Source organism: Microtus oregoni, unplaced genomic scaffold (genome assembly GCF_018167655.1).
Source record: "Microtus oregoni isolate MIOR12 unplaced genomic scaffold, Mior012 000016F_ref0000370, whole genome shotgun sequence".
Classification (NCBI taxonomy): Eukaryota; Metazoa; Chordata; class Mammalia; order Rodentia; family Cricetidae; genus Microtus; species Microtus oregoni.
This window is the reverse complement of record NW_024543075.1, coordinates 529,380-550,215: the sequence shown is the minus strand read 5'-3', so window position 1 is coordinate 550,215 and position 20,836 is coordinate 529,380. Positions and strand designations below refer to the sequence as shown.

Below are 20,836 nucleotides of genomic sequence, written 5' to 3'. Positions count from 1 at the left end.
GTCGGTGTTTACCATAAAGTATCTACCACCACAGGCCCCAGCAGACTTTGTGGCCCCAGGGACACACGATCTCTCTGGGAGCTGAATGCATGAAGAAAGAAAAAGGATGGGGTGGTTGTCCTTAAAATTACTGGCACAAGAATGAGTTCAATTCCCAGCAACCACATGGTGGCTCACAACCATCTGTAATGGGGTCTGCTGCCCTCTTCTGGCCTGCAGGCATACACACAAACAGAGTATTGTATACATAATAAATAAAGAAATATTAAAAAAAAAAAAAGAATGAGGACCTGGGTTCCGGTCTGCAGCACTCATGTAAAAATCTGGGTGCAGCATGCACTGAATGCAATCGTAGTATTGGGGAGGGAACAGAGGCTCACGGGCCAGCCAGTCTAACAGAATCGGCAAGCTCTGTCTCAAAAAGTAAAGTGGGGAGTGAGAGAGGAAGACAACAAATGCCAACCTCTGGAACACATGCATGCACGCACGTGCACACGCACACACACAGGTAGGGCAGAGAAAAAGAACTTTACTGTCAGAGTGGGCCATAAGAGAAAGGCGAAAGGGTATCAGATTGGGATTTTAAAACTGACAAAAGGGGGTGTAGGTAGCAGGAGGTGGCCCCAGTAGCAGCACAGCCGTCCCTTGGTGTCTTGTCCTGTTGTACCAGGGAAACTGTGTAGGTATTGCCTTTATAAAACGGGAAAAAGCCATCTTCACTCAGGGTCAGTGGGTAGCAACTTCTAGAGAAAGTGGGCTCCTTGCCAGCTGTTCTCTGTGCCAGCCTGGGACCCACAGGACCTGCAGGGCTGTTCTGGGGGCCTGCGAGACAGAGATGAAGACATGGCAAATCCCACAGAAGCTGCAGACACCAGGTGAGTCCACATGCCTCTTCCCTGTATAGAACAGGACAAAACTATGTAAACTGCAACAGGAGGGATATGGGTTGGACTTTATGTGTAACCTTCAAATATTCTCGTTTTCTATGATTAAGAAAAAGTGCACACCTTTAATTCCAGCACTAGAGAGGCAGAGGCAGGCAGATCTCTGTGAGTTCGAGGCCAGCCTGGTCTACAAGAGCTAGTTCCAGGACGGGCTCTAAAACTACAGAGAAACCCTGTCTTGAAAAACAAAACAAAACAAAAAACAAAACAAAACAAAAAGAGGGGACACCTGAATGAAAAGAAAGGGGTTTCTTAGTGCCCTTTTAATAGCTGGTTGAGAGAGAAAGTGTGTGTGTGTGTGTGTGTGTGTGTGTGTGTGTGTGTGTGTATAGGTACCTCTATTGCCTTGGCCATAGAGAATGGGAAGGACACTTCACTTGTAGGGGTTGTCTCCTGGGTGTTTGGAGGAAGAGCTCCTGGAAAGAGCTTCCTCAGGGGAAGGCTTTAGAGAGAAAGATAGAGTGCAGCTCCTGTCCCAGCACCGCAAACAGGGAAGGTCAGGCCAGCTGCCCCCAAGATGCTGAGTAGAGAAGGGAGACAATGGAGGACCCCACATTCACAACCTAAATGTGCCGAGACCAGCTTCTTCAAAAACCTCCACTTTCTGGAGCCCAGGCCAAATTCAAACGGCCTGTGACAAAATATTGGCGCTTTTGAAGGAATCTAAAGATCCCAGAATTTCTTTTAAAAGGGGGAGATGAAACCAGAGACCCGAAGACTTGGGTCTTGGATGACGAGGAGCATGCTCGTCATGCTGACTGATTCTGACACAAGGTTTCACTCTGTAGCCCAAGCTGGTCTCAATCTCTCAGCCTACGATTCTCCAGCTCTTGGATTACAGCCAGAGGCCACCGTGTCCTGATTGGGGGGGGGGGGGACAGCAATGTAAAACTTCGGTTTTATTCCAGACGGTTTTCGCCTGACTCATAAGCACAAGCTATCCATTTCCGATCACTGGGCTTGCCCAGGAATCTCTAAACAGAAGTCTCTGATGGCAGATAAGCAGCCTAGGCCCTTGCCCCAGCAGGTGGGTTAACACCCACACGCAGGTATTTCTGGATGTAGGCATCTCAGGCCATGGAGAACTTGCCTTAAAGACAGATACGCTCAAAGACCAGACCAGAGAAAACAACAAAACCAGTTACATTCACCTGGCCCCTGGCTTCCCAGCTGCTCCCCTGGTCTGCCTCTTTGACGGAACCAATGGAATGATCTGCCCCCCTTCCCTTGAAATGGAGAGGGCAGGAGGATAGTCTGAGAAGCGCAGTGTGGGACTGTGGGGTTTTGTCTAAGGCTGCACTTCTAGGAAAAGGAGGTGCAGCCCACACCCTCTGGCCTTTGAGAGCACTGGGCTTCTTCTGGGTGACTGTATGATGACTAACAGCGGTGGCTAGATTGTGTGGGGATACTGGGAATCTCAGGTTTCAGAGCTTCTGATTGCAGCATGATCCCTGAGTATGACCTGTCTTTCCTGTACATGAACCCAGGGCCACAGCCCTCCCAGCAAAATCATGCAAGCATCTCGGAAAAGCTCAGTGCAAAAGAAGGGCCCCTGGCCTCCTTCAGTCCTCAGGACTGTGAAGACTTTGAATGAGATCCAGACCTTAGTGACCTCTTTGGTTTGAGGGGCGCTGATGGTGGCTAGGTGTGGACACAGGTCTCTGGATGGGAATACCAGTGCCCAAGGCCATTTGTTCAGACTGTTTGTTCATGCTCAAGTCCCCTCCCATGGGCACCGCCTCTACAATAACACCTCTTTATTAGCTTGGCAACCACCATTCCCCTGTGACTCCAACTGGAGTCCCCATGTTCCCACCTCTGGGTGCCCTATCATGGATGCCACCCAGTTGCCCCCCACCATATCCATTCCTAGGTAGACTTGCCTGAAGTCTACCTCAGCTGTCTTTTAACTGGTGAGTGACTTGGAAGGAGTCACCTGTCCCTCTTAGCCTTAATTTCCCGATTTGTATTAACAGCACCCCCTCCCCAACTCCACCTTCTTGTTTTGAGTTAAACAAGTTAAGAAACACAGTTGGCCCAATTTGTGCTGTCCACACTTGTCCTTTGTTCCTATCATGGGTAACAGGAGAGCATTCCATCAGAACTCCTTAAGCTCCGGAAGAGCGGAGCCTTTCCTGTCTGTAGCTCTTTCTGGGTGCCCAGGGGCCAACAGGGGCCAGTAAGGCCCAGCAAGGCCCAGCCCACAGCTATGTTCAAATGTCCCCCTGAGCTCCTAAGGCTGTTCCCATCCTGTACATGACAGGAAGGTACCTGTCATCAACAGCTGCTCCTGGTCCAGACTCCCAGAACTCTGGGTACCACCCAGTAGAGCCCCCTTGTCTCACCTCAGGAATGCCAGGACTGTCCACAGCCTGAGCTTGCTCTGCCCAGCCCGAGTTTCAATCAGGCCTCTGACAGCATCCACCCTGGGCCCTCTGGTTCCCAGCCCCAGGCTACAACAGGTCAGAGCAATCCCCCAAGCTGGGCCCTCCACTCTTAGAGCTCCAGGCTGCCCTAGACATTGGACAACTCTGCTCCCTGGATCTTAGGACCTTGAGGGGAGACAGGAAGAGAAAGAAGTTTCTGCTCTTTGGTTCCCTCCGAGAGTGCCCCGCCCCCACTGGGAAACTTTGTTCTTTAAACCAAACTCATCAGGGGTGAATTTGCAAACCACCCCCACCCCACCCCACCGCCGCACCGCACCGCACCACCCCGTGCCACCAGGGATCCCTGTGTCCTGCTGGGTCTGGCTGCAGGGACAATGATAAGTTCCCCAACCAGGTGACTGGCTCCACCCTGCCCATGGCTAGGGCACTGGGTCCCAGACAAGATAGGTAATCTAGCTGGTCTCACTTAACCCCCCCCCCCCCCCCAGCATGACTCGCGCTGCTGGCAAGTGGAATCTCAGGACTCAGCCCCACCGGGTGGCGGCACAGTGGTCTTGCTCAACCTGGTGGCCACCTGGTCCCTGCCCTTTGCTCCCACCCATTCTGATGCTCCTGGGGCGCCCCTGGCCAAGAATCTGGAAAGGAGAGACCCACCCGGGCCTGGACTATATGCTCAGAATACTGGGAACCCCAGGCCGGGTACTGTGGGGACCCCGGGACACTCTAGGGACCCTGGGAGCTGCAAAGACCTCGAGAGACACTTTTGGCACCCTGGGGACACCACAAACCCCAAGCTGGGCGCTGTGTTCACTCTAGTGATCTCAGACAGTGCGCTGCGAAGACTTCAGAGACACTTTGGGGATCTCGGGGATACTCTGAAATCCCAGGTCCAGCGCTTACAGGGACTTCGGAAACACTCTTGAGACCTCGGGACTCTCTGGAGGCCCCTGACAATGTACTGCAGAGACCCCAGGAACACTCTGGGGATCACGGGCCGAGTATTCCGGGGACCGGGGGGCACTGCAAACCCTGGGCCGGGCGCTACAAAGATCCCAGGGACACTCTGAGGACCCCGGGCGCTGCGTTCCGCGGGTGGGAGGACACGCAGAGTACAGCGGGTCGCGCGCACTTGGTCAGGGGAGCAGCGCGTTTCCGGATCGCACGTGCGTTGATGGGAGCCCCCAGCGTCTTGCACGGTGTGGGGAGGTAGCCCGTGACCGCACCCGAACTCAAACTCACCGTGCCCTCGGACGGCAGGTAGCCGAGATCCTCGATGGCGCAGATGTTCACGATGTGGACGCTGCGGTCCTCGGCTGGGAGCGTCGAGTACTTCTCGGGGATCCTCATGGTGGCCGCGCGCTCCCCATCCACGGCCCCGGTGGCCTCTGCAACGGAGAAGCGGTGCTGGCCTGGCGCGGACGGGACGTGGCCGCTCCCTCCTCCCTCGCGACCTCCCGGGCGCTGTCGCCACCTGGCCCGTCCCGAGGGCGCCCGCGCGCCGTGAACTTGGCCGCGCGCCGGCTCCGCCTTAAAGATATAAGCGCAGGGGCGGTGGCCACGCGGGTCAGATTTTCCGTAAAAATTTAAACACAGGAAGAAAGGATTCCGAGTCTTATTTTTATCCGGGGTCAGAGACCCTTTAGAATTGAAGGTTTTTTCGTTGTTGTTTGGGTTTGTTCTATTTTTTTGTCTTATGGGTTTTTTAAATTTGAGGGAGGAAAGGATTTTTTACTCGGAGGGGAGGTGCCCAAGACTGCACGTTAAATAAAGGCCCCGGAGCTAACTTTGCTGTCTCTTTGACAGATCAAACACAGGGCCCTCACCTGGGACCCTCTCCTGCCCCCAGCCTCCCCAGGTGTCTGTCCGGTGCAGACCCCCTCCCCCACCATCATCTCCCAAGGACTCTTGCCCCCACCTGTGAGTTTTTAGACAATCCCTTCCACCGGCGAGAGAGTGGGTGTCAGCTAATGAACCCCTGCATGCCAGGGGAGAATGGTACCCTGTGGTTTGGTGGAGTTTTGTTTTGTTTGTTTTCTCAGAGAATTTAAGGAGGCTCCAGAACACCCTGACCTGACCTGACCTGACCTGACCCTCTGAGGCAGGTTGTATCTTCTGCAGAGCGACCAGAATCCAGTGATTTCGGATCTCTCACGCCAGGACTTAGCAGAGCCCCTGCACACAGTAGGTGTCTTTAAAGTCTCCCTTCCAGAGGAGGAGGAGACCCAGCTCCAGGGGCAGCTGTTGTCTGCCCTGGAGGATGGCCTGTCTTTCCTCCTGGGCTCCCCAGCCTCCAGTCAGCCAGGTTCTCTTTTGTCCCTGTCCCCAGACCCTGTCTGTCTGCAGTGTTTCCACCCAACACCTTGTCTGGTGGGCTGCCAGCATCCTATAGCTAACATTCCCACCAGCTTGTGTAGCTAACTGCATGAGAACATTCAAGGCCCTCGGAAGTAACGGGCAGAACCCATCAGCACTGACCCTGGTGATTCCCAGCCCGTATCTAGACAGGTGGTATTTGGCTTTGGCTCTGGAGTTCCAGCCCAGGGGCCAAGCGACACCTTCTCAGGCTCACAAGCTGGCCTCTTCACGAGCACCAACACTGTCTGGCTGCAGCACAGTGTGCTTGCCCATGGTGGCTGCCATCGTGTCATTGTCCAAACTGCCCCTTCTCAGCCAACCATATCCCCCCATTTAGGTCCAAGTCTTTGAACTTGGAGTGGTGAAAGGGCTCCTGGGTCCTTGAGCTAGCCACTCCCATAGGTGCCAAGTGGCCTTCAAGTGGGATTTAAGAAATGCCTTAACCTGGCCAAGTCCCAGTGCAAACAGCTCCCCTCCCCCGCCAGCCTCCACTGTGCTGCTGTGCCGGGACTGGACTGGGAAGACATACAGTCACACACAGGATTATGTAACTTCATACTTGTGTTGATAAACAAGTGGCATTGTGTAACTGGAGCACACCCTTCTCCTGGATTTATATTCAGGTGTCAGAGAGCTTCCAGAAACCAACAAGGTATACTTTTTTCATTTTAGGAGAAAAAAATAAAATTGGTCAGGGCCAGGGATGTGACCTAATTGTAGAATGCTTAGTGTGTGTGAGGCACTGGGTGGGACTTTAGTGTTATACCAAAAATAAAGTGTGCATACATGTGTGTGCACATGTGAATACATATGTGTGTGCATATGTGTACTGTGTGGGTACATGTGTGCATGTGTAAGAGTGCATGTATGCGCTTGTGTGTGTGTGTGTGCGCGCATGACTGTGTCTAACTGGTCATTATCAGAAGCACTGGTGTCCCTATGTGTTTGGGAAGTAGCACTTTTCCTCTAGCCCTGAGGAGGTTCTAAGGTGGGAGTGGCCCTCCTGACCTTGTTTCCCAAAGCCCCAGGAAGTTGTCAGGTGGGGGGACCATCTCTAGATATGGCAGCTCCATCTTGTCCCCAGGCAGCTTTACCCTGTAGCAGAGGAGGCTGTGTTGAGGTTCTTTCAGGTTTTGGCCTGGTTCTGCCGTTCGCCTTGCCTAGTAGTTGAAACCTGCTTGCTTAGAAAACTCCACTTTCTCCTTTTCCAACCTTTGCTTCTTCTTGTTACCCCTCCTCCAAAGCTTCTGAGTGCAGTTCAGGGATGGCCCAGCAAGTTCAGAGGGGGTGTGGGAGGGCATTAGGGATGGCCCAGTGAGTGCAAAGGGGTGTCAGTGGCCATCACCCAGTGAGTGTCTTGGGGGGAAGGATGGGCTGGGATCAATCCTGAGCCAGCTGATGTTGACCATCAGCTTGACAGGTTCTAGAATCATCTAGGGGACAAACCACTGCACATATCTGTGAGGGAGTTTTTAGAATGGGTTAACTGAGGTGGGAAGACCCACTTTAAATTTGGGGGGCACCATTCATTCTGTGAGCTGGGGTCCCACAGTCAATGAGAGAGCCGGATGAGCACCGTGTTCATTCTCCCCGCCTCCTGACTATGGTTAGAATATGACCATCATCACGCATGCCTGACACTGTGCCTTCCCACACGATGAACTGAGCCCTCAAACTGTGAGCCAGATAAACCTTCCTCCCCATGTTGTGTTTTGTCAGTGCAATGAGACAAGTAGCTGTACCCCACAGTCTAGGCCCACAGTTCTTGGGTCTTTGAATCTTGAGGATCAACAACAAAAAATACAAAATTAAACCAATAGCTCACAAACCCACTTCCAGGAGAAGGAGAGGACATCGCCTCCTCCCAAGTCAAGCCCTGTCTCTGGGAGCCTTTGTTCTGGGCTGAGTCACTTCTCCAATTCACTGCCTCTGTGTCCCAATGACCACGCTGTTGGGACTATTTCCCCTCAGAGTGGTTGAGTGGAAATGAGCCTTGTCCATTGACGAATGCAGCGGTTTTCATCACACCATACCCCAAGGGCCAGCTTCTGTCATCAAGACTAATCCCTCATTAATTAGTTAACATAGCCTTGCTGGAAGGCCACAGGGTGCTCTTTATGCTGAGAAGTTCCGGCCCTCGATGTACGTCTTGCCTTCTCGAATCACCCTAGACTGGTGTTTGATGCCAGGAGCCAACAGACACCTGTGTCTTTGCTGACATTTCTGTCGTGTGTGTGTGTGTGTGTGTGTGTGTGTGTGTGTGTAGGGGGGAGCAGGAAGTGAAGAAGGGAGGAGAGAACCTGCCTTGTGAAAGGCTTGGAGAGAACCTTTTCCCATGGACTTTTGGTCTTGGCTTGGCCCACAAGGAAAGAGTCTCTTGCCCTCTGCCCTGCCCTGCACCACGTGTGAGCACAAAGCCATCTGCAGCTCAGAGAGAGGAGCCAATGAGCTTTTACAAAGTCAGACAGAAGGAGGGCTTCTGCCAGAGCGAGGCAATACCTGGTCACAAAGACCCTGGTCCCAAACCAGAACCTGACTGCCTGTAACCGAATGCCAAGCCTCACCATGCCCCAGTCCCTTCTTTGCAAAATAAGTCATCTGGAATCCTGACACTGGTGATCCCTGGGCCAGGAGCTGTTCTAGCAGAGGTCCCTTCCTAGATGGCTCTATAGGGGCAGTGTGGTGAATTGAGATTGGTAGAATGCACTTTTGGGTGTCTCTATGAGATGGTTATAAAACAGCAGTGTTTTCCCACTTGAAATATTCCTTCTCCAGTCCTTAAGACTCAGTAAAGGAAACTCACAAGACTTAGGAAGATCTTAAAACTTACAGGACTCACAAGGCTCCTCCCAAAGGAGCAGTGATTTAATTAATACAGTTTTCTGTGTGATTATTTCGGTTCTGTGCGGCTGGAACAAACAAGCAGCCTCCCTCCCTCCAACAAGTACCTCTTCACATATATGCCTCTAAGTTATCCCACTGAAGTTACTGTCAATTGAGCTAGACTCTGGTGGAATGGTTTCCTTGGTCTGTAGCCAGTGCATTTGCTCATATCTCCCTAGGAAAAGTTACACAAAAATATCTCCAGAGATGGTTGCATCCTAACAGCTCAGACCTAATCAGTGGATTGATGTCTTCATGGATTCATAACCTGATGGCATGACTAGTAGGTATTGAGAGGTAGGAGGCAGGGTCTAGAGGGAGGGAGTAAGTCATGAGGGGAGTGTCTGTGGGGCTGGGCCTGGCCTTAGCCCTTTCAGAGATTCCTTCTTTGCTTCCTGTCTGTTGTGAATGAGCTTTCTGCTCGACATGATGGGCACTTCTGATGTGGTGAGCCCAAGCAAACACTGTCCCTTCAAATTGTGCTCAAGTAACAAGGATACAAGGGTAACTAAAACACTCCCATGACATTTGGGATGGGACTGTTCTGGACCTCAGGGCCATCTTATGTCCTTAGTCATCTCTACCCCTAGAATCCAATAACATCTTCTCCTGCTGCCTCTTCTGTGACAACTTAAAACTGTCTCAAGATTTGTCAGACATCTTTGAGGTGCCCCCAGGTTGGCCACTATGCTGAGGTCACCTTTGATGGGTGAACCACACTTGTCATTGGCCTGAGAGCCAATGCACTTAGCTTAAAGTTCAGGCAGGAGAGAAGGTTCTGCTCACCCCCTACTGAGAATCGTGTGTGTGTGTGTGTGTGTGTGTGTGTACATGCGCAGGTGTTAGAAGTCAGGCAGATAGCTCTTGGGTAGAGTTCTGCATTTCTTAGGTGCCTAAGAGCTGGGGAATGAGGCTATGTTGGTAGAGCGCTTACCCAGCATGCACAAAGCCCTGAGTTCCATCCCCAGTACTGCATTAAAAAAAAATTCTTTTCTCCAAAGGAAATTCTTTGGGTCAGCAGGATGGCTCAGCAGGTAAAACCACTTGCAGTTAGACCTGCCGACCAAAGTTCAATCCCAGGGATCCACACTGCTGAGAAGTGAACTGACTACAGCAGGTTGTCCTCTGGTCTCCACATGGCATTCACACACACGCACGCACACGCACACACACACACACACACACACACACACTTCATCAACCACGACACACACGCATGCACGCACACTAAACCAGAGGTTCTCAACCTTCCTAATGCTGGCATCCTTTAATGCAGTTCCTCATGTTGTGGTGACCTCAGCCATAAAATTATTTTCATTGCCACTTCCTAACTGTAATTTTGCCAGTGTTAAGAATCATAACGTAAATATGTGATATGCAACCCCCCAAAGGGGTCATGACCTACCAGTTAAGAACCATTGTACTATATAAATAAATGTACCAAAAGCCGTGGGGGCACTCAGGGGTCCTTAAGAACTGCTGGTGACTCACAGAAGTCTGAGGATAAGGACAGGAACAAGGGGAAAGTGAGCCACTATGAGTCAGGGCTGGTGGTATCTCATGGAAGGACCAAACAGATGCCAAACAAAGTAGATGACATGGCTTGCTAAAAGTGAACTTGGGTGTATAAAGATCTAGAGGGGGCTGTTGCTGGCGGAGTCATCCCTGAGCTAGCAGGAGATGGGATGTCAATCATTTCCTTCCCTCCCATGACATCAGCGCCCAGCAGCAGTTGCTGCTACTAGGAATGCAGCCAAAACTGGGTGCTCAGGGTAAGGGGATTGTGTTCTTCCAGCAGAGTCTGCGGAGTCTATGGGAGGGGTCGATTTCAGGGGAAGGTCCAGCCTCTGCTTGTGTCTGGCTCATTTCGATCCCTGGGAACTCACAATTTTTGTTTTGAAAACCTGCCCAGGCTAGGCTAGGACTCTCCAGCCTCCTGTCGCCTCCTCCCGGGAGCCTTTCTTGTGGGGCTGGGGACACTGACTCAGCTCAGTTCCACCAGCCCTGGCTCCCTCTTCCCAGGCGCCTGGACTCATTGCTGCCCCACCAGGCCTGTTCCCTGAGCCACAGGCATCCTGTGCTCTGGCGTTTGGCAGCCTGTACCCTTTCTCCATTTGTGCTTATTTATTTAACAAGCTGTCTTATTCGAGCTGGCCCTGCGCTAAGCTCTCTACAAATATTAACTCGTGGTTTTGCCCCGATTATGGCTGTCTACGAGTAGATTCACACCCTGCCCCTCCTGGAGCTGTGTAAGGGAAGAGCCATGAAAGATTCAGGGCCGGAATCACCAGCTTTCTCTCCTCCGTGATCGGATGAGGTGGGAATCACAGGTTGGTCTCCAGCATGGGGACACATGGTATCAGAAGCCCCGCCTGGGCAGCAGGGTGTACCGCACCACCTTGCCCAGGAAGAGCATGGGTGCCCCAGACCCCAGCTGGGTGAGCCCTCAGAGCCTCACTGATGGCTTGCAGGCTTCCACGCCAGACTGAAAGAGTAAAAACTTCCTGGCCTTCCACCAGCGCTGAGCTTGCCCTGCAGGACGAAGGGCTCCTGTACCATCCGAGGGGGATGCACGGATGGAGGAACAAAAGAACTCAGTGACAATGACATTCCCACTGACAAGGCCATGAGTCTTTCCCAGCCAGGACTGGGGCATCAGAACCTTTAAGTCTCTGACAAGAACCTCACTCTCTTGACAGACTTTTTAAACTATGTCAGTCTCTGGGACCACAGCAACCCCTGTTCAGCTTTCACATGCTCTGGCAGTCACATTAGGGGAATAAAAATAACCAGGTCAAACGAATGGTGCATTGCATGCAACCCATCAGCTTTTTAAAAATTAAATTTCAACCTGTCTTCAATAGTGCTCATTAACGGAACGCTTTTCTGTTTTCTACGGATTGGATATCTGCTCATCATCTTATACTCTCAGAGCTTCCTGGTCCAGGAAAGACATGTTTCCCGGGCTGCAGGCCACATGTGGCTAGAAACCACCTCAGCTGGGAGCCTTTCCTGGCTGTTCAAGCGAAAGTGGGTGTGTGGTTTTCTAGTCTGTTCTCTGTGGTCCTGGGCTTTCTATGGTTTCTGCTGGGAACTTACTTGACTGAGGTCCATTCGCTCATCAGAGAGAAATCAGAACTGCCTCATCGCATGGCCCGTGGGCATGTTTGGGGCCTCTTATTAATCATCAGATTTTGATCTAGGTTGTACTAATTTAGAGGAAGCTGCCTTTGTCTCGAGGCTGTCTGCAGGAGCAATCCTGACATCCTTGGGCAGAACACTCTTTGATCACAAAGCCCACCCATTGGCCCAGCCGACACCTGGGCTGTGAGAGAAGTGCAAGGCCCACACAGGACATAGGGGCCTTCATGGGCTCCAGTGTCACAGTACCAGCTGTCTCCCCTCTACATCAGGGTGGGGCTGCCATAGGTTCCCTGTCCCCAGTGGACTGCGAGGTCTCCCTCAGCCACTCAACCTGGGTGGGAGTCAGGCAGGGCTGAGTGGGCCCAGGGAAAGGAACCAGAGGCTTCTGAGAGGGAGGTACCTGTTCTGTCAACAACTGTCACTCACAGATGCCTTAATTAAATCTATTCACTGGCTAGATTGCTGGTTCATTCTCTCTCTCTCTCTCTCTCTCTCTCTCTCTCTCTCTCTCCCCCTCCCCCATTTATATACTCATTCCAGGGACTCAAGCCTAGAAGCCAAAATCTGATTCACTTCATAAATGAACCTGAGAAACCACATAACTCCCCTCCAACCTCATGTCTGAGGCTTCTGTCCCACTGCACCACGGGGAGCCCTGTACCATGTGGAGCCCCTCCTTTGAGCCCGAGACTTATTGCCAGCCAGCCTGCCAGTATTCCCTCAGGTTCAGGAGAGCAAGGTCCTTTATCCTCTTCCATGGAACCTATGCTCAGGTTCCAGCAGTCTCTCACTAATGTGGTGTAAAATGTCTGTGGGAAGGAAGCCGTATGCCACATTGGCCAGAGACCTCAGTCTCAAGTGCTGAGGCAGGAGAGTGGAGAGCATTAGGCCTGCCTGTTCTACACAGTGAGTTAGAGGCTAGCCTGGGCAACTTACTGAGACTCTCTCTTAAAGGAAAACAAGCAAAGGATGGAGAAAAACCGGCTGCTAAATGCCATCTGTCTACAGGACACTTGACAGCTCCAAGACAGGACAGTTTGTTGTCTTGACATTTTCAGATGGTGCTGAGAGCCGTGGAGGCTGCTGGTGGCAGTTGCCATATCCGGCCCATGGTCAGCCAGCCCAGTGGCCTTCCCTAGCCCTAGAGCGAATGGCCTGCTCTTTCTGAGGGAGGAAGTGTGGTCCTCCTAGGGGCCAGTCAGGGCACCTACTAAAACCTTACTATCTGCAGCCTTCCTCTGCAGACAGAGGAAGAGATGGCTCCAGGGAGCCCACATGGGCCCAAGCAGCTGCAAGACCAAAGAACAGGCTGAAGACTGTGTAGGCAAGAGAAGGAAAGGTCACCACGGTGCCAAAAGCTTGAAGCGGGAGCCCTGAAGTGTCATTGGGAACCAGGAAAATGGGTGACAGTGTATGTAGACCATGGAGGAGTGAGCCAGGGTGGTATGAACCAGGGCAGTGTGAACCAGGGCAGTGGGGACCAAGGCATTGGGGACCAGGGCAGTGTGGACCAAGGCATTGGGGATCAGGGCAGTAGGAACCAAGGCACTGGGGACCAGGACACTGTAGGCCAGAGTGGAAGGAACTAAGGAGATGGGTGCCAAGGCTGTGGGGATTGTCAGGGCCAAGGCAGTGGGGACCAGGTGAACAAACTAGCTATGTTGTGCCCACCTCTGCCAGCTGTTGCTAAGCAACTTTTCAAGAATCCAGAACCCAGGACCACAGTGAGCTAGCCACACAGCACCCCTCCCTGCAGTGCTGACATCAGTGCAGAGCAGACAGACACCATCTAAGAGTTGTGCAACCTGTAAAGGTTTCCCATGCTGCCTTGCTGCCAAGGAAACTTCATAGGCCCATAGTACAGGGGTCAGGGAGAAATAGGGGAAAGACTGTTTTTACATGAACTAAAGGATTGCCTATAGGGCTGGGAAGTTGGCCCAGCTGGCAAAGCGAGGACCTCAGTTTGATCCCCAGCACCACATAATAAACTAGGTGTGGTAATTTGATCTTGTAACCACAGGAGATAGAGATAGGGGGCTCCTGGGCTTACTGGCCAACCAGCCTAAATACCTTGGTCTCAAGGAGAGACGGGCGTGAAAAACATAAGGTGTACGACTCTTGAGAAATGACACCCAAAGTTGACCTGTGTCTTTCACATTCAGTAGCACACGTGAGCACTCACACACACACAAACAGAGACATGCATAAACATACATATGCACACACAGATATGCACACGTGCACACACACATACAATAAAACAAGGTCTGTCAGAGATATGAGGTGGAGCTTTCTCTTTTGTGGCAAGGGCGAAGGTGAGGGCACCTGGGAACAGCCACAACATGCTTATGTCTGCAGCCCCACTGCCCCCTCACTGTTCCCAGCACTTCCCAGGACACCAGCAACTTTCTTCTCTGGCTGTGTGTCCTCGGAACACAGGGCAAGTGAGCTGTGCCTTTCTGGGATCACTGTAACATGAGTTGGGCTGGCAGCATCATCTGGGCCTCGGACACAGTGGCCCCATCTGGCTGGCTGGCTGTCATAGAAGGCTGTGTTGAGTGACCTCTGGTTTTTTTTTTTTTAATTACCTGGGAGTGGCATGCCACAGGTACTGCAGCGAGCCAGGCTTCTACACCTGGATGTGGTTTGAACTCCATGTGTGCCAGTATGTGGGAGGTCACAGATAAATTGCTGTAGCTGCTGCTTCCCCCTCCATTGAGTCACCGGGAAGGAGAGGAGCAGACCAAGTGTGCGCTGTCGTTCACATAGTAGGTACTCAGCAAATGCCTACAGGTAGGGCCAGAGGACCATTAAGTGCTGACATAAGGCTCCTCTGTGGGTGTGGAATGTTCCAGACCTGGCCACGGCCTTTTCCGTCCCAGGCTTGCACTGTGCAGGGTGACTTTGGACAAGGTATGTGGGTTCTTTGACCCTTGCTTCTATTTCAGTGGATATGGGACAGCTATGAGAAGGTGGGGATCCCACACAGTGAGTCTCAGGGCTGAATTCAGTTCAACATGGCTGTTCTCGGCATCCAGGCCACTGCTGGTCCAAGCTGCTGGTAGCCACGGTTGCCACCCAGTCATCTGGGCTAGGGTCCATACAGGCCTCCACACACCTCCTTCCTTCACATAGTGGACATCCTGTGTTTGCTAAACTCTTGTGTGTGAGGCACAGACCGGGGGCCAGGGTGTCTGACCCAACACTGCAGGGGAGGCAGATTCTCAGGGTGTCACGCCAAATAAAACCAACTCCAAAACCACATGAAGGAATAGCAGTCCGTGATGAACACTGTGGAACCTGGGACAGCGGCGGCAAATATGGGGACATAATGCGGGTTGCTGGGGGAGAACTGCTTGGCAATGGCTGCTGACTAAAACAGGGGCCTCAAAACAGTAGATCCCAAACAGGGGATCTCAAAACTGAGGACCCAAAGAATGAAAGCTTTCTTGGGAAACTTGCACAGGCCCTGGTGTCAGTCAAAGAGGAACTTAATGGCTGAGAGAGGCCACGTAGTGCTGACAGTGTGTCTCACAGGTAGATTGACACATGTGTACTCCCTGGCTTTTGTCCATCTGCTTCTAAAAAAACTGTCCCCTGCTTCAGGATGAACATCAGAGAGGAGAGTGTCACTCTCCCGGGTTGGGCTAAACTATCAACAAATCTACCTTCCTTTGCCAGTTTGTGTCTCTAATGTTGAGTTTTGTTTTGTTTTTCCCTCTGTTTGTGGTACCGGGGATAGACTCAGGGCCCTTGTATGTGCTGGGCAAGTGCTTTTCCATTGAACTATGCCTCTAGCCCTCTTTTTATTTTTTGAGACGTGGTCTCTCACTAACTTGCCCAGGCTGGCTGTGAAGAGCCGTCTTCCTGCATCAGATCCTGGAGTAGCTGTGAACGGTGAGGTGCCACCAGGCCTGGCTCCTAGTTTCTTTTAAAAGACAAGAAAATGGGGATTTTAGAGACTTAATTCAGGGATCAATGGGAGGAGCCAGCCTTCTGTCCATGGCTTCTGCCCAAGCCTCCTAGGTAGAGGCCTAAGGTTGGTGAGTGTGTGGTGGAGACCTGGCCAAGAGAGGGCTGGTGGGGGTGAGGCCTGAGAGGGAGGTGGGCTGGAACTGCAGGGCCTTTTGGCCAGGATTCCTAAGTGTGAGGAGGCCCTAGAAAGGTCCTGTGGTACAGGTGGACTCAAGAAGTATCCACAGATAGCAGTCAAGGACGGGATGGCTCTGTATTGAGACAGAATAGAGAAAGGGGGGTGCTTAACCTGGGAAAACCTAGCCTGGGTGAGCACCTCTGTGATGACCCAGGGCCAGAGGCTCCCAGAGCCATCATCACCTCCTCATGTGGCTTTGTAGAGTCCAGGGAAGGCTCTGCCTGTTTCACACAAACACTCCACAAGGGCTTGGGGCCACAAGGATCCCTCCTTCAGGAGGAAAAAAAAAGCCAACATAAGATTTAGTGGGGTCTTCTAGAACACTCCTTAGCTTTATCCAGCCCAGCTCCCTCCACTCCCCACCTTTGGCCAGGCCCCAAGTTAGTCTCTCAGCCATGTGTTTTCAAAATCCTTGTGCTGGAACATGAACTGTGAGCAAACCAAGCCAGGACTCGGGGCAGCTTGTACGCACGACTGCCAGGGCTCTGGAAGTTCCTTCCCAAGATCAGCCCCCTCCATCTCTTCCTGTTATGCCCTGGAACATCTGTAGTGTAGTCCAAAGGTTTTCATTCCCCACTGAGACTTAGACAACAAATATTCTGAGAATGGGCAGTCTTGATATAATTTATACTTGAGTGTAAATGCCTCTCTTTTCTTGGCTATGCTACCACGTCAGGTCCACAGGCATCTTGGGATGGAGAAAGTGAAGAAATTCCCACAGCGGCAGAGGGAAAGGGAAGAAGGAAGGAGAAGGAGAAAAGGAACAAAGAGATCCTTTCTGTCCTGCTGGTCTGGCCTGGCCTAACCCAGCCCTGCCCTGCCCACTGCCCTGACAGCGAAGGCAGCCATACCAGAGATGGAGGACTGACACCTGTCTGACTAGGAGCAATTGTAATGTTTCCCTTGATCTGACAACTCCAGAACAAAGGAGAGATGGAGAAGAGAAGGGTTAAGGCTGAGCTCCACCAGGAGCGGCTGGGGGCCTGAGAAGGCTGCTTTTCAGATAAGAATCTGGTCCCTGGGGAAGCAGCAGAGGGACAGTGGGGGAGTGAGTACCAGACACGGACTCTTCCTGGTACGTGCTGTGCAGAGGCAGAAGGCTGGCCCACGGCCCACAGCCTCTGCTCCAGGGGCAGAGTCCTCCAGACCCCCTCCCACTGACAGACCCAATACTTCTCACTGGACTCCAATCCCCTGAGTCAGCCCTAGTTGCACTGATGGGACTGGGAAGGAAGGGCTCTGTCTACCCCATCCCCTGCTGGGGAAGGCCAGAGAATCTCCGCAGCCACAGTCAGGCTCAGCTTTGAACACAAAACAACCACCGTGTGCTGGGAGAGAATGCCGTGGGAGGATCCCCGTGCCTGCCCCTGCTTACTCCCAAAGCATCGAGTGATCATCTCCTCGGATTAAAAAAAAAAAAAAGGAATCAAAGAAAGGAAGAAAAGTCTGAGATGAGAGAGCAGGATTCAGACAGGAGGCGGAGAGTGAGAACAAGGGCTGAGAGCCTGCACCTGTAGAACCGTCTCGTGTCAGCTGGCACTGAGGCGGACTGGACAGGACCATAAGAAAATGACCGAAAGAGACAAAGACAGAGTGGCAGGCACAGTCAGGTTGTATTTCTCCAGAAGAAAGGCTAGAGACACAGGTGGGTGGGGTCTGGGTCATTATTCGGCAAGCGCCGCTGCTCTTAGGACCCAGCATTCCTTATCACGTAAGTGGACACCTGAGCACCCGGCCGGCTCCCTTCCCAGCACAGGGTCTTGACCTCTGGTAAGAGCTGCATTACCATGAATTTGAGCTTATCTTTAAAGCAGATGAAGAAACTCCCTCTGGCTGGAAGGCTGCTGGGCACTGGACCTCAGGAGGGGAGGCTGGCCTTGTTCTGACCAGACTGTGGAGCTGAGCCTGGGGAACGAGAGCCGCGTCCTACACTGCCGTTCAACACAGACATAATGTCAGGCTGGATATCACCCCGTGCTGCTCCTTTCTCTCCATGTAACAAGATACAATGAAAATAAATAAAATCACTTAACATGGTGGTGCAAGTCTTTTAATTTTCCCAGCACTCAGGAGGCGGAGCCAGGTGGATCTCTGAGCTCAATGCCAGCCCTGTTTACAGAGCAAATTCCATGATAGCCAGGGATACACAGAAAAGCTCTGTCTCAAAAAAATCAGTCCGTAACTTAAGTATCAGAAAAACCACACCAAATAGTAAAGAATCGCGATGAATAAAGGTAAGGATAATAAAAGGGGACTAAGGGCAGACCCCAGTGTGGGGTGTGGGCACTTCCACCCCATGGTGGACTGTAACCCACAAACAGAACCAAACGTGACCCCTCAAACCAAAAATTAGGGTGGGAAAGACAGAGGGGACGTCAGACTGGACAGACAGGAAGAAACCACTGACAAGAAAGATGTTTCAGGAGAGAATGGTAGCATTGAAAGCCACCGAAAGCCAACGGGGAGGCGGGACTGCCCAGACTGAGGAAGAGAAGGAGAGGGTGGGCTGCGGGAATGGGAAGAGAGCCTGGCTCGGAACTGCAGGGCTGATGAATGCCACAAAACCACGTGAGTGCTGACGGAGAAGCTCTTGGACTTAGAGGATGCACGTGGAGGCGGGGTGCAGTCTGGGTGGGGGTGCTAGGCAGTTTGCTCCTTGAATCTGGAGAAAATACCTGGTGAAAACTGCCTAGGGGAGAAGCGCTTACCCCTGCTCAAGGCTTCCCGGTGGGGAAAGCATAGATGGAACTAGTGGTGGCAGGAAGGTTTCTGTTTGAGCAGTGGGGGTTGGTACAAGGCTCCTCACAGTGGATCAGGAGACAATATATGGTTCTCAAGTCCCGACAAATCTGTCTTCAAAAATCGTTACATTATAATTAAAAACAGTATCACAATTACAGTTATGAAGTAGCAAGGAAATAATTTTATGGGTGGGGGTCATCCCAGCATGAGGAACTGTGTTAAAGGGTCACAGGCATTAGGGAGGTTGAGAACCACCGCTGTAGCCTCATACTACAGCCTACCTCTGCTAGCCAGCCTGTCACTTCCCAAAATACTGTCACTTACTGGGGACCAAGTGTTCAAAAAATGTGAATCTGGTGTGTATGTAGAGGGCAGAGAGTGGAGTGGAGTGGGTGAGGTCAGATCCACACTGTAACCATGGCGAAGATGCAAACAAGGAGAAAGGGCTTCAATACAGCCAAAGAGAAAAGATACTGACTTTGCTGACTGTTCCACAGAAGCCATGGAAGCCAAAGACAACAGAGTGATGATGACGTCATGACTCATGTCTGAAGAGACAGGATGTTATGCTGAGTGCTTGTTACAGCACTTGTCAACTTGATGAGACCTAGATTCATCTGGAACAGGGGCCTCTGGGCATGCATGAGGGGTTACCTCGTGTTAATGGAGGCGAGAGACCTGCCCACTGTGGGCGGCATCATTCCCTGGGCCGGGCTAAATTAAAAAGGAGGGGGAAAGGCTGAGCTCTTACACATGTTCGCCATGGTCTCCTGACTACAGATGTGCTGTGACAAGCTATACTGTGACCCACCAGCCAAATACACCCTTTCTTGCCCAGCTTGCTTTGTCAGGGTATTTTATCACATGGGAAGAGTAACCTAGATAGTGATTTAGTCACAGTCATACAGGGCACCTTGACCTCATTCTCGGGGAGCCACAGTCCTGTGGGCGCACATGTGCACTCTGTCACTGACCAAGTCAAAAGCGAGAGTAGCTATCAGTGGTGGAAAGAAAAGAACTGCAGACCGAGGCATCTCTGTCCAGAGACAAGCTCCTCCAAACACAGAGGTGAGCTTGAGATGCTTTCAGACAAACAGACCTACATTCATCACTAGCACTGGCAAACATGCGAAAGGGGGAATTTAGATCTAAAGTGACTAGAGGGCCTGGGAGAGAGTTCACTGAGTGAAGGCACTTGCCACCAAGGCTGCAGAGCCAAGTCTGACTCCTGGAACTCACATGGAAGGAGAAAACCAACTCCCACAAGTTGTCCTCAGACCTGCACACACCTTACATCTCTCCAGCCTTGTGGAATTACAGCTTAAACCCACCGCACATTCAGAATATCCCAAACTGAAGGTTTTTTAAATTTCCTTAGCGTTGGCCTCTCCTGGCCTCAACACACCACGTGGTCACCTGTTTATTTCCTGATCTTTAGCTTATGAGGAGCCATAGCTCAGGGTCACTGCTGCCCACAGCAGTGGCTAGACAAAGGCTACTTTGAGAAAGGACAAATTAAAACTGTGATTTCCATCATATCCATGTGACCACATCACCATTGTAAAGTCAAAAACTCAGTAGTCAAAACTTTTGAGTCAGGCATGATGGGGTGTGTCCATCATCCAGCACTTGAGAAGCTGAGGTAGGAGGATAGCAAGGTCGAGGCTATCCTAGGCTATATACTGAGGACTTGTTTCAAAAAAACCAACCAAACAACAACGAAGGCTTCAAAACACATAAAATAAAGACTCAAAGAACGAATAGAAATCTATTGTCATGATGGCATGGTCTACTATTTATTTAACACAACACTTTCATTAAAAGGTAGAATGACAAGGAACTATCTCACTGTGCAGAATCAATGTTCTTTTTACACACACACAGTGGTTTATCATGTCACCCCATGTTGAGCCAATACGAGGCACAGAGCTGCTGGAAGGATGGAAATATTGCCTCTGACGAGAGTCAAAGTGAGCAAAGAACGGTAGTACAAAGGCCTCTGTGAGACACCAGACATGGAAGACTCAGAGCCACTGTGTGGATAGAGCACTTGACCCTCGTACATCCTGTTGCTGCGAGGAAACCACAGCCAGAAGCAGTTAGAGGAGGAAAAGGTTGACTCCAGCAGACAGGTCACAGCCCACCATTGAGGGAGGTCACTGAGTGAGGACAGTCTCACTCAGGCTCATGCTCAATGCTCAGCTATCTCTCTTATGCAGACCAGGACC

At 51.6% G+C, this 20,836-nt stretch overlaps 1 protein-coding gene across 4 annotated transcripts in view; it reads right to left on the bottom strand.

Annotated features, from left to right (window-relative positions):
- Positions 1–20,836, bottom strand: part of Ano1 (anoctamin 1) — a 151,954-nt gene that overhangs the window by 89,932 nt on the left and 41,186 nt on the right. For all 4 annotated transcript variants that reach the window (XM_041666615.1, XM_041666612.1, XM_041666613.1 and 1 more), the window contains exon 2: positions 4,571–4,716. In XM_041666615.1, coding sequence (XP_041522549.1) covers positions 4,571–4,716 — 146 coding nt within the window. The remainder of the gene's footprint in view (positions 1–4,570; positions 4,717–20,836) is intronic.